Source organism: Strigops habroptila, chromosome 12 (assembly GCF_004027225.2).
Source record: "Strigops habroptila isolate Jane chromosome 12, bStrHab1.2.pri, whole genome shotgun sequence".
Taxonomy (NCBI): Eukaryota; Metazoa; Chordata; class Aves; order Psittaciformes; family Psittacidae; genus Strigops; species Strigops habroptila.
In genome coordinates, this window is record NC_044288.2 from 13,510,561 (window position 1) to 13,528,211 (window position 17,651).

At 43.9% G+C, this 17,651-nt stretch overlaps 1 protein-coding gene across 1 annotated transcript in view; it reads right to left on the reverse strand.

The window, feature by feature from the left end:
• Positions 1-17,651, reverse strand: part of GLRA1 (glycine receptor alpha 1) — a 40,052-nt gene that overhangs the window by 8,743 nt on the left and 13,658 nt on the right. Inside the window, exons 2-5 of the mRNA XM_030504836.1 lie at positions 15,671-15,801; positions 11,820-11,887; positions 3,018-3,241; positions 506-588 (exon numbers count right to left, since the gene is read on the reverse strand). Coding sequence (XP_030360696.1) covers positions 506-588; positions 3,018-3,241; positions 11,820-11,887; positions 15,671-15,801 — 506 coding nt within the window. The remainder of the gene's footprint in view (positions 1-505; positions 589-3,017; positions 3,242-11,819; positions 11,888-15,670; positions 15,802-17,651) is intronic.

Sequence of the window (17,651 nt, forward strand, 5' to 3'; positions counted from 1 at the left end):
ATGAATAGCACTTGGGTTGAGGCAAAACTGCTTGTGCATGTGACAAAAGCCAGGGTAATGACCTGCACTGGAGCTGAGATGGTGTGCAATGAATCGTCTGCAATAAATCACATTTTTTCTTGAATTTGGCTTGTTGAGCTGTTTGCTATTTTTTCAAACCTGACCTCTTTCTCTGAAAGAAGTTGCTCATCATCTTTCCCTCCTTTGCAACAAGCAACATGTACAAGGGGCAAATGTTCATCCAGGGAGGAAAAACCCTGTTTACGGCTGAAAAGACTTTCACCTTTCTCCTCCAAAGTGAAAGGCCAATGTAAATACCAGCAAGCCAGGGCTCCTCATGAGGGATCTTTTAAGGTTTGGCTTCTTTAGGAGATGTCACATGTGCTGAATGAATGGAAAATCCTGAACAAGTGGTTCTTGAGCAAACCTTCAGGGAAGGCTGAACTGGGAATTGGCTGCAGCTGGGGAGGGAGATGGTAGGGATGGAGATGTGCTCAGGACTCACAGCTTTCTAACTGCATGATGCAAGTCTGTACATCCATGGGGAAGTTCTTCAGGTCCATGGGGCAGGCCAGAGTCAGCGTGATCCTGAGGAGAGAAGACAGACAGTTTGTGGTACTGGTGAGGGGGTGAACCTTCTCAGACACCCTATGTTCCAAACAGGTACCTTGCCCAAGACACACTGGTGTGCTGCGGGAATGACTGATCATTCACCTCTTCCCTGCCTGTGTTTTCATATGTGCTGCTGGAAAGCACCAAATGCTGAGCATTTGGGTCTGTGATATAAGTGCCAGCAGAGCTGCCTGCTGCAGATGGCATTTCCTTGTTATGTTGTTTTGGATTGTGCTAAGAGTTCCCACAGCAGTTTTGCTGCTTTGGTCTTCATTTCTTGCCTCAGATTCACAACAGTCTGGATTAGCATCAAGAGAAACCCATCCTCTGGACATCTCATTTCTAGAGACTGGGACTGTTTCAAAATCTTTGAACAGAACACTTCTGTGTCAGAAAAAAAAGAGAAGTTTGGTCAAAATCACACGTTGCTGTGGGGGAAAAGAGAGACTGGTGGGAAAGACTTTTCTGAAGGGAAAATGCCCTGTGGTAAGTCAATATAAACCTCTGTACCTTCCTGAATTCCTGCTATGCAACTTGAGACCCCAATTTTTTTCTGTCAAGCTCCGTTTTTCACTAGGTGCAGCCTGCATTTTCTGTGGTATATTGCTGTTCTGCCCATATCATGATCTATACTCAAAGTGTTTGTTTGGTTCAACAAGCTGATTTTAAATGATTTGATTCAGATAGCTAGACTATTTGGTTTGATAATACTGAAAATGCTGTTCCCTGAAGTGTTTAGATTTTTCAGCTTTGTGCCTTGATGTAGAAATAGAGGAATCGCCTGCGGGGGGACAGGAATTGAATTTTTCAATCTTCAGACCTACAAGAAACTTAGCAGGAGGGAAAGATACTTTAACTTGAATCCTAATGTTAGAAGAAATTCTCGCTTAAGTTTAGAGGCATGTTGGGACAGAAGATGTGACAGCAGAAAGAATCAATCTGCTCAAGTTTCCTCTTTAAGCAACTGCATTTTCTGTATTTAAACAAACACCTTACCATAGAGAGTCACTCGTAGCATTTGCTCACTTCGTTTCTCTCATCACATCTCTGGCAGGGGACTCCACCTCTGATCAATCAGAGAGACAAACCTTCAATTTCAGACAAGCCCCTTGAGAAGAATTTACTGCTGGATGTGAAATGGGTGACTGTGGCTATGACTAGGCCTGGAGATGCTGAGCACATGCTGGAGAAGTGTGCGCTGAGAAGCGGTCAAAGAGTGAAATTCTAAACGGTGATTTTGGGTGAACCCAGTTCTTGAACATGCTGAGTCTTGGGTCCATGGGACAAAGTCCACCTTCTTGTAAGTACCTTGACTAGAGTTTGAGTATTGCACATGGTAGTAGCAAAAAGCCAGTTAGAAAAAAGCAGCGCACTTGAGATGGAAGCTTTTTTTAAAAGGGAAGGACTGTTTCTCCTTTTAGAAACTTTGCGTTTACATTGTGCTTTTCCATCATGAATGTCCTCTTTCTTTTTGGTTTTCACAGGAAAATGTACTTAAAAAGAAACCTATATTTTCATCTGGAGATGAGGGAGATAGATGGGAAAATTCTTTTTTTAAAACAATAACCGAAGTGTTTTCAAGTTTTTGCCTTGAAAATGGGGATCAGCCATTTGCTGATGTCCCCTGCTGAGTTATTGCTCTGTCTTGCAGAGCATCCTCAGCGCTGGGGTGACCCAGTATTCCCCCTCTGTGCTCCTGCAAACCCACCTGGAACAGGACCCTGTGCTCTCTGCCAAGCTGCTGGTGTCAGTTTTACTGCCTGCCTGTTTTTAGAAATTGAGAAATGTGAGGTTTCCGCATTCAGCCGACACGCATGGCAATTCTCTTACTGCTTTGGCCATCAGGGAGGTGGTCTTTGGGCTGGAACCACATTGATGTTTGATGGAAGCTGCCTACATTGCAGCATTAAGCTGTCTATTTTCCAGTTTATAGCTCCATGCTGGTTTTTCTTCCCCATGGCTGCCACTGGGAGCTGCAGTGTGAGATGCAGTGTGCATATCTTAGGCAAACTTACGTTATACAGGAGGTGAAAAAAAATCTTCAAAATATACTTAAACTTTCCCTCTTTAAGCTCATGAAGTTTGATCTGAATTTCATTAGTTTAAAATAAAGAGTGGATGAGTTTGGAAGTGAAATATCTCAATTTGGCCAGGAAAAGCCACAGCTTACCTGGTCTGTTGTTGTCAATCATCAGGATGAGGTTACCTGGGAGACCTCCAGAGGGTCCCTTCCCACCATGTTGCTATGATACTGCGAATTGTATGATTTCCTATTTTAAAAAACCCTAAATTTTTTTACCCAATGTCATGCTCAAAGTCCACATTTTCATTTTAGGCTTGAACAGTGAAAGTTTAGCTCTGTCCTCCCCTACCTTGGTGGAGCTCTTCCCATTGAGTCACCTCACCTGATGCTGTAGAGGACATTGCCATTTCTGGAAATCCTCAGGAGCTTGTTGTCTGTGGTAATCTCATGGAAATGGGCCCCTTTCTCATTAGCAAAGAACAAGTCAGGCTTCCAGATGGAGTCCAGCATAGAGGGGTCCAGGTCCAGGGAGTCATCAGGGTATTCATTGTACGCCAGCCGTGGGTCATTCCATTGCTGTCGCAGGAAGATGTTCACCCTGTAATCCTGTGCGGTGTAAGCAGGGAGCAGAGAAACACTGTTAGTGCTCAAAGCAGGCTGGAAGTGCTGAGAGCTGGGGAGCATGTACTAAAATGATTGTCAAAACCAAACCATGTTTAGGCCTATGTTCCCAAGCTATGGCAAGCATTTTAGACATTATTTCTCAAGGAGCTGTTGTTGATTTTTAGCTTTGTAGCTTACAGCTATCTCATAGCAGGAGCAGCTGCCTATCCTTGCATCCCCCTGTCACAGTAATTGTCAGCTGTGTGTGAAGTGTCAAGGCCTCTAGTCTGAACCCTGGGGCTGGAGAAGCGATGCTCAGTTGCAGAGGTTGTAAAGGCTAGTGTCAGCAAGAAAACTCTTGCAGAGGATTAAGGGGAAAAGGAGACTGAAGCTAACTTCCTTTCAGTGTTGAACCATCCCATATTGTGTCTATCTATGTTTCCTCCAGACTCGTGAAAGGAAAAGGCACAGTGAGACTGGCAGTCAATGGAAGGGATATTCCGTGTGTGACCACTAATATAAGGGTAACTCGTATGAACTGATGGAAGCAGCTGACCTTGGTGAGAGTATGTGAACATGAGAGGGATGTGCATGAAGTCTGCTCTCCTAATTCTAAGTGAGTGGTCTGGGTTCCCCTCTCTAATGTCAAACCGCCATAAATGCTACAGATTTTGTTGGATGGCCATCTTTAATTGAAGCTGGTCCCATAGCACTATGCAAAATTATATCTGCTTTATAACCGTGTCTTACAGCTCCCTGGAGCTCCCCAAGCCAAGGCCGGCTGCTGAGGTTGACCTCTGACACTCTCCTAGACAATTAAAGGTAGTTTCTTTTCTCCCTGTCTGACCAATAGCTTCCCAGGGTGACCTGCATGCCCCTTCTCTGCTGACTTTCACATAAGAAAGTGAACCAACAGAATTAAATGGGAAGAGGATGTGCCAACTATGAGGAGAGTGATAAAACCTCCATGTCCATAAATTAATTGACATTTACCAAGTACAGAAGCAGACTGTGTCTGAAGAGCAGCATATCATAAACCAATTTTACTGCCCTGGCCCAAACTAATAGTTACTATCATGCTGAAGAGTTTCTTTGATGCCTTTCTAATAGTAATGTCCTTCGAAGACTTTTACTAGGAGACAGTTACTGGAGGGTGTCTCACATGCTTGCCGATATCTAATATTTGCTGCAGGCACTAGGACCTTTCTTTCAGTGAGACTGTTTGGCACCTCTGAGGGGATGTCCCTGACTCTGCCATCAGGTCTGTTCTTTCCATTTGGAGAACACAAAGCTCTGGAGGTGAAAAGAAGCATGTAGAGGACAGTCTTTCTGAAGTTGCTGCCTCAAGTGCTTGCTTGACTATAAACCTGCACCCTCTTGTCCTGGAGGATGTGACTCTTGTGGAGTCCACTGGAAGGCTGGGAAAAGATGTGCCTCTCCCACATCTTGGGAGCCTTGTGTTTTTGATGGGACAGTCCATAGCCAAGCCCATGATCTAGAATCTTTTTCAGGCCACTTAGTGCCATCTACATCCTTGGAGCACAGAAGCTGCTAATGACATTAATGATTGTGACAACAGCAAATGGACCAAGGACTTGATGCTAAAAGGACCAGACCTCTGAACATGAAAAAGAGTTGCAACACTCTCTCCTTCTGCTGATATTCCAAATGTCACCTTCACAAGTCCTAGTGCATCTCTCTGACTAAATTATTCATCTCTGCTGACCCTGGATAATGTGTCTTGAGAAAATGTGAATAGCTGTGGACAGGAACCAGTGCCTTAGTGCAGGATTGGCAAGTCCCACAAACGTGAAAAAGGAAAGCAACCCTGAATTTCCACCTCCCATGGCACACAGCAGCTCCCTGAACAACCTGTATGCTTTCAATTCTCCCTTTCTCTGTGTGTTAAGATCTGCCACCACTGCAGTCAAGGGAAATCAATGTCACTGACCTAACAGGTAGAAAGCGAAAGGTTGTTATGTTTATTCAGCTAGATGTTAGCAGGTCAGCTCCAGATGGGCGCTTATGTCATGTACAACACAAATTAAACTCATGTTTGGAAGAAAATTCCAAACAGTGGTAGCTGCCCAGGAGTGTTCTCAGCCTGACGGAGTGTTGGAAGCAGGGGAAAATGGAACCACTCTTCCTGCAATAGCCTGTGTTGCCACGGGTAAGCTTTGTTGCTGGACTAAATTCACTGCTTCAGCTCCAAACCTTGCTGAACGAAAGGGTAGAAGGGAGGTGTAGTGTGGTTTACATTGCCACCACAGCAGGCATAAGAGGCCATAGACAGAACAACTGCCACAGTCTTCGTCACCATGATGAGGGATCTTAATCACATGCTTGTGGGACAAATGAAAATTAACTTCTCACAGTAGATGGGTGTGAGAAGGCTCCTTCTAACTCATCTCCAGAGACCAAGTGTCTTGTACTCATGTCCAAGGTCATGTCATGAGTGTATGGTGTGAGAGACTGCACTGCCTTGGTCCAGGAGATGCTCAGCAGTGTGGTAACTCTGGTGCATGCTACTCTTTGTGCTCCTTCTTTAGAGACAAGTGTTTATGGTGGGTATTTTTTGCTTTGGAATATAGACAACTGAGCATTTATGTTGTGATACAAAAAAAGGCAAGGACAAAGAAATAGAATACATGGACTGAATGCAATACTCCTGCTTTGCCATTTTATGGCATTAATATTTCACCTGTGTGTGTGTTTATGAAGATCTTCCTTCCCAGTAGGTTTATTCCACAATCTTAGCCTGGTCACTGAGAATGGTTGTTTTCTCCCAGACGCTTTTTCCCTTATGACAAACAGCTGCATTGCACTATAGTATTGAATGTGCTGAGCAGCCTTTTAGATATTTTATGTCCAGGCTTATTTGAACATAAATGAGAAAACAAACTCTGTGACAGCAAACTGGACATGGCACTGCCTGAGGAGTCAGCAGAAGGCATGGAGAGCAAATGGGGTATGTCTGTGGCTGTGCCATTGCCTAAGATAAGGGTCACAGTATTCTGTAGCAGCTGAAGGATCCTGTGTGTTGAAAGCTGTGAGCCTAGGCATAGCAGCCAAGCTGAGAGGTGATGAGCCAAACAAACACTCATTTATTGGCTACCTGGAGATATACGGCATTTCTCCTGGATGCTATCGTATGAGATCTTAATTAGCACCACCAAGAAATCCACAGTTATTCCTAAATGATGGACAGAATGGACCAATTTCTGATGTGAACTTTCAAGCAAAAAGAAAAAAAAAAGGTTTTACTGGGCCTGCAAACTCAGCAAAAAAAATCTCTTTATATCATTATTATTTGAGTTCCTCATTTGTGTGCCAGTCATATCCAGGCATTGATTGTCTTGTGCAGCCTGCTCCTCTGGCTGTCTTGGAAGTGAAGAACAGCAGCTCTGTGTTGTGAAAGCATTCAGGAGCTTTGCAATTTGGCACAAAGGCATTTCACTCCCCAGGGGGAGGTGACGCAGGGTGGGAAGAAAGTGACTGAAGTGATCAAAATAGTTCAGTTTGATAATACTGAAATGAAATTCTAGTTAATGACCTCGCAAGGAGCTGGCGAAATGGAAGATCATTTGACGTCTCTTCTTCCCAAGACACCACAGTCTTGGCATCTGATGAGGTGTGAGCTGGTGAAAGCAGCAGCAGGCTGGAGGTAGTGCTGTGAGGAAGGGACGGAGGCTGTCAGGAAACTCAATAGGTTCCAGCTCCTGACTCAGGGGTTCTGTCAGACCAGCCTCTGCTCTGAACAGTTTTGATGAGAGGCTTCACTTTGATACATCTACATTTTGCTGATGGAAAAAAAACAGGGTAAAGACTGAACTCCTTCAGGTGGGGATTCTGTTATCCACCTGGGCAGCAGAACACAATGGGCTTTATTAGCATTAAGTTAATTCTCTAGCAAGGGAATAACAAAATTTTTAAGGCTACTTGCCCTGCAAAAGAGCACTACAAGTGACTGATTAGGGAAAAAAACAAGCGAACAAAACCCACCAAAAAAATCCCACCCCCCAAAACCCCCACAAACAAACCCTAAACACACCAGGATCATATTCACCTTGGAAGGGTTAATCAGAGACCTTGTCACCTTGTCACAGCTGTAGCCAAGAAGCCAATTTGCAGCCTGGTGTGAAAGTCACAGCTGGGGCAGGGGAGAAGGTGCTGCGAATAGTTGTTGTGTTGGAGGTGCTGCTGGTGAGGAGGAGGAGGAGGAGAAAGAAGACTGGTGCTTAAGGAAGGTAGGCATGTGTTGAGGGGTGGGAGTAGTATCCTAGTGTTTAGTAGATGTGGGGGTTTGTGCTGGAATCTAAAGGGGGAATATTTTCAAGGTCTCCCTACAAAAGGAGGGGAAAGTATATGTCTCTGGGCCAAGGATGGAGCTGCTGGAAGGTGGGCTGTAGCCAGCATCCTGAATTTGAAGTTCAGGAATCTGCTATTGAGGTCTTATTCTTCAGCTTTTGTGCGTACGTGTGTTTGAATTATGGTGGCTTTTTTTCCTTCCTTCTCCATTTGGTGCAAAACTAAACTCCAAGCACGTAGATAGTCAAAACACTGCAGGTCTAATATTGAAATTGCTGCAGACTGTGGGAAGTTGTGCAAGACCTTTTCATTTTGTGTTGTGTGACTTGTTATGTGCTCATCATCTCTGTGAGACTGATGGTTGGTTTTAAGAATGACTGCAGAAAATTGAGCTCAAAATCTAGCTTTGCTGCAGGCTTTGTATGTTGATGTGCATCTTTATATCTTGGGGTGCGTGGGTCCAGTATTAAATGTGTGACCCGTATGCTTAATCAGTCATATTTGCTATTTGCTGCACTCTGGCTTGTGAGCCTGGAGTGAGTTGCTCAATCTGTTTATGTTGCAGGATGGTTTATCTCACTGGAAATATACTATGCTGATGTCTGAAAAAGTATATAACATTTGGGCATTTGCAGCCTTCAGCTCCTCCTGTCCTTAGGAGATGCTGGGAGACCAGTTGTAGCTGTGTTGTAGCTGGCTGGAAGGTCACATTTGGTTTGCTTGCTTCAGATGAGATAACTATGGCAAGAAAGCAGCAAAAATAACTTTGCATGTATACGCTGTGCCTTGGGGAGCCTGTGCTGGCTGTTTTGTGGGTTTCTTTCACACTCTCTTGTTTGCTGTGCATAGGTCCTTTTTAAAACAGGAGATTAGGAGGGGCCATCTTGAGCATTGAGTTCAGCTCTTAGCAAGTCTGGGTAATGATATAAAAATATTCCTTCTCCATGTGCCTTCTCTATACGAAATGCTTCCAACTGCCTAAGCTAGTGGGAGTGCCATGAAACTGCAGCTTCCATTAGAAGAGAGATTGAGGACATTGTTTAATTCCAAGCTTGCTGTTTACACCAGGAAACTTGTTAGATGAATGAGCAGATAATGCTACTAGTTGTCTTATACTACAAAGCAAAACCAAAGCTGGTACAGTTCATTCAGTTAAAACCAAGACCCTATTCCCTAGGAGCATGACTTCTGTTTCATTTTGAATAAAGAATTTGTAGCTTTGCTGTAGGTTTCCTGCTCTGATATACCTGGTGGGGAAGGTGTTTTATGCTTTTGAAGAGTGAAAAGGGACTTAACAACTTGTGGTTGGGGGTTGTTAGGTGTTAATAGAAATAAGCAGGTAGAGTGGATGCATCTTGCGTTTGTCCTCTGGAATCCTTTGCATCATTGCAGTAATGCTTTGGGATGGAAGGAGGCTGTCTGCACTTGTCTGGTAGTTGGTAGTATCCTTCCCCTTGAAGGGACTTACTGGGTTCATGAGGATATATTCCCAGCCGTAGCCTCTCTTGTCCTTAGAGCTGATAACAAGTGATGCTGATGGATAAAACTATGAGCTGCAATCTAGCATAAGTGTCCAATCAATTATGTGCACTACTAGAGGCTCTTATGTTGGGTCTCCGGTTCTGCAGGATGCTTAAAGGAGTTTACTTTCCCTGCTTTAAGTCAGCTCTGCTTTGGGGAATTCAGTTTGGTGGATGACTTTGTCTAACCTTGCAGCAGTTTTCTATCTCAGTTTTTTTTGCCTTGTTCATTTTGAACCATTGTGAGGCATCCATCAGCTTTCTCCCTGCTCTGGGAAGTCTATGCCTTCTCTCAGTCCCAAGTCACTATCCTTCCTTCTGAGGCTTGTAGACCCAAGTGGCTCCATCAAAAGCCTCTTCTATTTTCCTGTATTCACTTCTCTTTCTCTACCTTCCATGATGCTTAAAGCTGTAAATGAGCATTCACCTCCAATTTCTCTAATCCTCAGCATGGTAACCTCCATGATTTACACTGATTTGTGAGATTCAGGCAGTGTGAACATAAATGGTAACAGTGATATTGTCTGCAGAAACTGCCAGCCTCACTAGAGAGACATTTTAAAATCTTCTCTAATTCCATGTGTAATATCCATAAAAACCTATGATTCCTCCCCTGCAGGTAGTAGTGCAATAATAACCAAGTATAAGATGATGTAGCACTCAGAACCTGAACTTGGCTAGGCTTAGAATGCCTAATGATTGAGGTTTAAACCATAATGTTGTTGTTCGTCTTCTGGCAAGTGAAGCAGCTGTGGGAGTGTTACAGTCAGTCTCAGGGGTCAATCATAGACTACTGCTTTCTTCATAGTAAAAGGTCGAATTGCCTCTTCCCTTCCAACTCAGCTGCCCTCCTCCCTCTATTCCCCCCAGATATTTGATCACTTGTTTGAATTCAAAGTAGTCAGGTCTGTCTCTCTTCATGACAGGACCTTCTCTATCCAATAGAATCTGCGGTGGGAGCTGATGCTGCCTGTTTGACCTGCTGCATCCTCAAACACTGGGGAGAGACTGGCTTCTCTGCAGAATAAATCCCAGGTTAGCAAATCTCAGAGACTGCTCTAACTTGCTGAGCTCTCGTTTTTAGATGTTTCAGTACTTGTGTTGCTTGTGCTCTTGTCAGTGTTTACAAGCGGAACTGCTGTCCCCAAAGAAGTGCATTATATTAGGTTGTGTGCAATGCTGTGTCAGCCTGACATCTGGACTAGCTTGTCAGAGCCGGCTTGGGTATTTCTAGACAAAGCAATGTGCCCACAGGGTGTTTTTGGGTTCCCATGGGAATTTTTTCTATGGAAGATAGACTATGAAATGAGTGGCATCTAGAGAGGATACCAAGTCCCTGCAGCATGTCTTAGAGGTAAACTGCATATCTTTCTCATGCTAGTCTATGCTGATTTTATGAAGCATCTTGTTTACAGGGATCCTGTGGTGTCTTTGTATGAGTGCTCCAATGCATCTTGCAATGTAGAACAGATATATTAAAAAACATGTCATTGTAATGTGCTCTGTGTGTTACACAGGGATCCCTTGTGGGCCTGCCTCTCTCCCTTGCACTCTGGATCATCTCTGCTAGATTGTGCAGGAACAGAATACTTATTGCTTGTAACACCAAAGGAGGTATCTAATAGAATAGTACGTTAGGAACAGATGTGTATTTTGGTTCTAGTTCTTTTTTTGCTTTATATACAAATGAATATGCTTCTCATCTATGAACTCTGCAATCCAACTGTAAAAATGTATTTCTTTGTGCTTGGACAGAGTAACAGGGTTTTTCCTACTATTGTAACTGAACTCTCCCCAACCCCAAACATTTCCAGAAGAAGGGTATTGTGTCAGAAGAGACTTACAACCTCAGATATAAAGCTATTTACTCCTCTGACAGTGGCATGCATGGCAAATAACTTGTTCAAGTCTAGAGTGTGATCTATATGTAAAGCCTACAACGTCCTGCCTGAAAGCACAAAACACCTGAACTGGAGTCTTGCATTCTTAATTCAACATCTTTCTAGGAAAAGAATTACCAAAGAGTAATTAAATACCATCTTTCTGTATTAGCTTTAATTAGCACAGAGGTAAGGCACTGTACCTCCAGAGTTTTTCCTTTGCTGTTCACTGATTATGTCACAACCAATCTTTAATAGTTTTCAGATGGAGTAATTATCTTCTGTTCTAGTGATACTCTGTTCCTCGGATCTTGCCAATTAAATGCAGCCTTTAGACATGTTCCCTGATTTTTGTCTGAAGTGAGCCTGAACTTGCAAATATTGGTTTTGAATTTTTTATTAAAAAAATCATTGTCTACAGAATTTCTCCAAGAAAGTAATCTAGTGATTCTTGTAATCTCTGGGGATCTGAAATCTGGTGCAGACTGAATCTGAGTTCAGCTGATTTCCCTTCACACAGTGTTGATTCATACTTCTGGGTTTATAGGCATTTAAACAAAAAGTGTCTGCAAATGTCTCTGAGCTTGGAAGCTTAGGCATATCTTCAGAAAAGACTATTTGTTTCCCTTTCTGACTCTTATACTTTGTACGGTGTTTTTGTAGAGATGCAGATAGAGACTGTGTGATCCTCAACTACATGCAATGAGAGTCTTTTGTGTTGACCATTAATTTATTCTAAGCTTAGATAAACTTGGAAACACTGAGACAATGTTTTCCTCTGGTCACACTAAAGAAGAGGGTGATGCTGCATTAGCTGGGAGTGCAATGAGGCTGAGCCAGTAGCTGAGCAGCTGTGCTGTGATTTGTACTTACCATAGTTGTTTCTGCAATCGAACCAAAGCTGTTGATGAAAATGTTGCAGCTGACATTCACTGGTGGGCCTGCATGACAAATACAGATTGGAATAGCAGTTTACCGTGTGCTTATAAGACAAAATATTTCCACTCTGTAGCATTAAAACATATTGTGGGAGCAGGGTCACTGAGGGGTGGGTATGGGAATACAATCTGGATGACCTAGCTTAATTATCTTGGTTCTGATGCCAGTCTGACATCAAACAATGCTCTTGTTTCACCTCTGTTCCCTTGTTTAGGATAGTGTTTATATATCTGTTTTGTGAATTGTTTTGATGAAAAGGAATAGATCACAGCCAGGCAGGGTAGCTCTCCAGCTATCTTGGCATTGCTGTATGCGTGGCAAGCTCACCTTGAACACAACAGCAATGTAACCCAGAAAAGAGCTGATAGACTATTGTCAGACCCTCTTGTTTAGAGCTCTATATTCTTAAAATACTCATATAAAGCATCTAAATGTTTCTGAACTAGGACTATCTGCTCCCTTCAGAGTCAGTACAGAAGCCTGTGCTGTAGGGATCAGGCTGGGTAAAGGAGTAAGTACCCCATGTGGTAATAGTGGTGTCTGCTAAGGCTCACAGCTGGATAAGAGATTTTGGGACTCTGCCAGCGGAAATTCTCTGCCTGTCCTGTTTTGGGAGAGAGTTCTCCCAGGCTTTGGACCATGCTTCTCCTGGGCTCTACTTCCTTTCAGACAGAAGCTTTGCTTAGCCTGCTCATATTAGAAAAGTTAGGGGGCCACCAAAGGAGAGGAGTGGAGATTAAGGGATTAAAAGACTGCGATTAGAGGGCATGGGGGTTAGTCTGTTCATGTGGTGCTGGTGCCCAAAGGTATTGGTATGACTGGAAGTGGATCACAATATTGCCTGGTGAATCTGAGGTCAAATGTTGCATTTGCACCAAGGGTGATGCCAAGAGCTGCAGTTCAGTGCAATTCAGGAAGCTGGAGAACATTCTGGAAGGAGAGCCACATCTGGTGCCTGACAAACCAGTGGCTTACCCACATATAAAGAGAAGATATCTAAAGCCTTAGAGGGGTGAAGCAAAAGGGGCCTTTCTACTGCCCCGTGTGTGGTGGGGAAAGGTAGCCAAAGCAGAGACCAGAGAACACCCCTCCCAGGAACCAAGGTCCCCCTTTAATGCTGGGTGAACTAATCTTGTATCATCCCTGTGACAGATGCTTTTGGGAAGATAAGATATGTGGAAGTGGCAAGGTTGGATATTTAGATTATTCCCCCATCCTTTCTGGAAACAGGGATGGTGTCAGCATTTCAAACAGCCTGATGGCTCAGCCTGACTGGGGGAGTGATGCTTGCCAGTTATAAGGCCACATCTGCAGTCTGGCAGTTGCTGCAAGATAAAATACTGGGGGGGGGTGGGGGTGGAGGAATGGCTTTAACGAGAGGCTTGTGCCTCTAATCAGTGCAAACTTCCTCCTGTGTGGAAATTAATGGAATTTTCTGATTACTAAGTAACATTTGGAGCCTGGTTTGTTCCTCTTCATTTCCCTTTCCTTCTCTCCTGTTTTGGCCTCTTCTGAAACTTTGTGCCTGTCCTCTGCAGGAGTAGGATCGCAGCCACAGAACAGTGATACTCTCTATGGCTGGGATTCTCTTGGTGTGAGTCCCAGGCAATCCAAGTAGGCTTCTGTCTATCCAGCTCCCAGACAGGCATTTGCCAGCTCAGTAGCAGCTCTGTTCAATCTGCGCATCTCTTCATTCAGACTTAAACGTAGGTATGGGTGAAAATATTAGGTACAAAATGGTGTCTTTTCTATCTCTCCCTTCACCAGCCTATCTTCTCCAAACGGCTTATCCAGAATATTAAGCTGACCTCCTGGATGACTGCATGTACTCATGACTGACATGCATAGAGGATTTTGGCTGTCTTGCTCCTTCTCTTGTGCTGATGTGAAGCTGAGTGTGGGATGAACTCGACCCAGTGCACATGAAGAAGGCTCTCCTTGGGTCAGCTCTTGTTGAGACATTGTGCCCTTCCCATTGTGTCCAAAGGGAGCTGTGAGGATTCTGCAGAGTTTGGCTGGTTGTATGAGGCTCTAGAAACTTCCCTTCTTACCACTGAAATGTGCCACCTCTGCAGGGGGATGCAGCTGTGAAGGAGTATAGCTTACCAACGGTGGGGTTAAGAGTACAGCCTGGGTGATAGGTCCCCTGTCCACGCCTGCTGGGTTCAACTCTGTCCCTGTCTGAGTTGCTGGCTTCCTCCTCCAACCTAAACCAAAGCCCAAGTGCTTCTTCCTTGTTCTCAGAATGTGAATCCACAGCTAAGTCCAGACCTTGCAGCATTTAAGGAAAAGCTGCAATCTTCTTTTTGTTAATCTTCCCCTCCTCAAAAATCAATCCGATGCAGATCTTTGGTATTATTTTCATTTAGATCTAAGCCATTAAAATGCCCTTATGAGTTACTGCAGTTAATTTAAATGATGTGCTTTTGAGAGCTACAACCCCAAGCTCTGTAAAACACCTCCTATGCCTCCCATATAAATTGGAGACTGATTTATGTGTAGGAGGCTAAGCCAGCAAAATTGCCCTGTGGGGAAGGTGTGGTTCATTGAAATAAAACTGAAATTAAATTATCTCAAATAAAAATGCAATACAGCTGCCTTCAGCAGGAAGATAATGTATACATTTCATTAAATATTAAAGTTTAATTTCTTTTGTGTGTGCATAATTTGGTGGTAGGCATGTTTACAGGGTGGTTTTTTTTAACTCTCTGTGATTTGGGTCAAAACCAGTAGTGTTCTCTGTTGCCTAATTGATTACTAAGACATAAGAATCCCACCTGTATTTGGGTTTAAAAGCCCAGTATAGAGCTCACTGTTTGAAGCTGGATAACAAGTATTGTCACTGTGATTAATGGGTCCTAGGAGTCCTATGTTAGCACTACCTGTGACTCTCAGGAGGGAGGAGGAATTGGTAGTAGGTTAACAAAAGAAGTGAATGAAATGAGCATTGAAGAGGGCTGGACAGTGGCTGAGAGGGAGCAGGTCCCACTTTATATCTGGGTGCAATGCAAGGGCAAATAGCTCTGGAAAAATGAGCTCAGAAAACAAAAAAACCCCAGTGAGTAGTGTGGGTTGGAAAGGGACCCTAAAGATCATCTAGTTCCAAGCCCCCTGCTACAGGCAGGGACAGCTTCCACTAGACCAGGCGTAAAAACCCACCAAAAAGAGTCCATAAATCCCACCCTGTTAGAAGAGGTGTTTTGAGGAGTAAAGAGAGGCTCTGTTGCCTCTCCCGGGGTCTCCTTCTATGCTGCTTGGCTGTAGAGTGAACTGGGGAATCCAGGTGTGAAATGGAGCTGTGTTGGGTACTAATTTATAGCCCTGTTACTGTGGGGACAGTGGTGGGTCAGAGCTGCCCCAGCATCTTACTGGATTCCTTTCTGGGAAAGACTCCTTTTGGCTTCAGTGGGTCAAAGGAGGGAGCATTGCCCACTATTAGAAGGTGCTGTGGGCAGTGACTTTCAGAGAAAAACTTCAACTTTCTCCTTATCTGTGAGATGTTCTGCTCCCTGCCAGTCACTACCTGGTTTGGCAGGATCCCTGATCTCTCTGTTGAAGTTCTTCCTGCATGTAAAGTTGTTACAAGGTTGTTTTCATTCTGAGTAGAAGTGCCTTACCAGGCATCTAGAAGAGATCCATGTGCCAAATCTCTCATTATCATACATATTTCATATGAATTACAATTGTTCGTATTCCATATGCAGCTAGGGAGGCATTCATGAAGATTGCATGCAGTTTTCAGTCCCAAGTTGAAACAAAGCCACAAAGCAGAGTTTTTTGCATACCTTTAAAATTTGGCCTGATCCTGGCATCATATCCTGAAGTTCGCCCCATCAACTTATCCAAGAAATCAGAAGGAGACATGGGTTTGGGGGCAGATCGTGCAGCTGCTTCAGCTTCTTTGGAGGCTGCCAGGCTGCGTGAGTAGAAAGAAAGAGGAGATTTTAGTGAACATCCCATATTGGGGAGGGTTTGGGGTCCAGAAACGGAGCAGTCAGCATCTCATTCCTGCTGTGAGGCAAGATGGGTACCCATGTGAATTCCTAATGAGGCTGGTCTCTGCTAATTTGTTTGCCCAGCCCAAACATCTCTGAATACAGAATCCCAGCTGCCACCAAAGTAGCAGAGAGATGATGAGTGGAGAAAATCCTTTTGTGAGTTCAGGTATAGCTCCTTGGCATGCCACTAAATTACAAATCTGAACTCTGGCACTGAGCTCCACAGTAAAATATACTCTGAGATTAGCCTTGGGCAGCAATTTCTGCTTAATTACATGGCAAATAGCAAGGAGCATATTTTGTATCCTGACAGCCTAATTTTCCCAAAGGCAGGTAGGATTAGAGCAATCTGGAATTCAAGGCTTAAATGAGTGTCATGAGGACCGTATAGCTGCTACAGAGACTGTGGGTCTGCAGGGGATAAATGTATTTTTGCTTCCCTCCTGTTGGCCAGTCTGGCATTTGCTATTGGTACCTGCAATGCAGGAGTCTGAGTTCAATACAGCAACACGGTCTCTGTACTGGGAGGTGTCTGGAGTGTGACCCTGAAATGATACTCATATTGGGTTGAGGATGAAAGGGAATAAAATCTTTTTGGGACCTGTATGGCCTCTGGGGCAGAAAGAGTAAAATTACCAATTTATCTGCAGAAGATGAAAATCTGAGGCTGGCAATGTGCCTTCTAACTCTAAGGGAGTCCACAAGATCTACAGGGTGATGATTTGGGCTTAGGAAGTCTCAGTTGTTGCCATTTATGAAGGAATAAGTGGCCCCTGGTATTAGGTGCTCATTCTCAACTTTGCGGAAAGGTTTGATTTTTTTTCAGGGTGGGCATAGATATTATTCAGTTCTTTCCTTATGGTTATTAGGCTTCTGCTCAAACACAGATCTGTTCCTAGGCTGAAAGTATGGTGTAAAATTGCCTAGATTAGCAAAAAGAATGTATCCATAAGTGACATGCAGTGTGTTTAGGGCAAAAGCTGTCTCTGCCTGTGGGTTCAGGTGCCTGCTGATGGATGAAGCCTAAAGGCAGTATTGCAATGAAAATGTGTAAGTGAGAGAAAGCTGCTCAGGAGGAAGTGAGGCTCATTGATTCATGCTTTGCAACCCCCCTGAATTTTTTTAAAGTACAAAGGCTATGTGGGAACAGTGAGAAGCCACTGTGGCAGAGCAGCTGGGAGGCCTAAGCATGTTTACAACAGGCACAAAATATTTAGCTATGTATGCTCTCACAAATGATATCATGGAGTCCTCTTACAGCATGAGGACCTCATCTTGAAGTTCTGCATTACCTGTCTTGAGAGACTGCAGTAGTCAAACCTGCTGTCTTTCAGAAGAGTAGTGCTGAGTACTGACACAAGACCTACCAAGAAGAATTTAGGGGCAGTTACTGTGCGTGGCCTTAATGTGACCCTGCCCTTGAAGACCTGTTCCTACAGTGCAAGTTTGAGCTGAGACAACTATTATCTATACAAGGCCTTGACAAGAGCATTTTAATCCACCAAGTTCCTCAGGACTTTAAAAATGGGTGGGATTCAAAAGCACTTGGGAACCATAACTTGAAAATCGGATGTCTGTAGTAACCTGTATTTCATTGACTCTCCTCTAGTGTTAGCAGTGATGGCTTGCCAAGCCTTGGTTTTCAGTCCTGCAAACTCACAACTGCAGTCTGGCTACTTTTGCAAGCTGCTACTGCATTAGGGTTCTCTGATTACTAGATTTTTAACTGTTAAAAATGGTTTAATTTCTGCAATAGGAAGGGAGATAA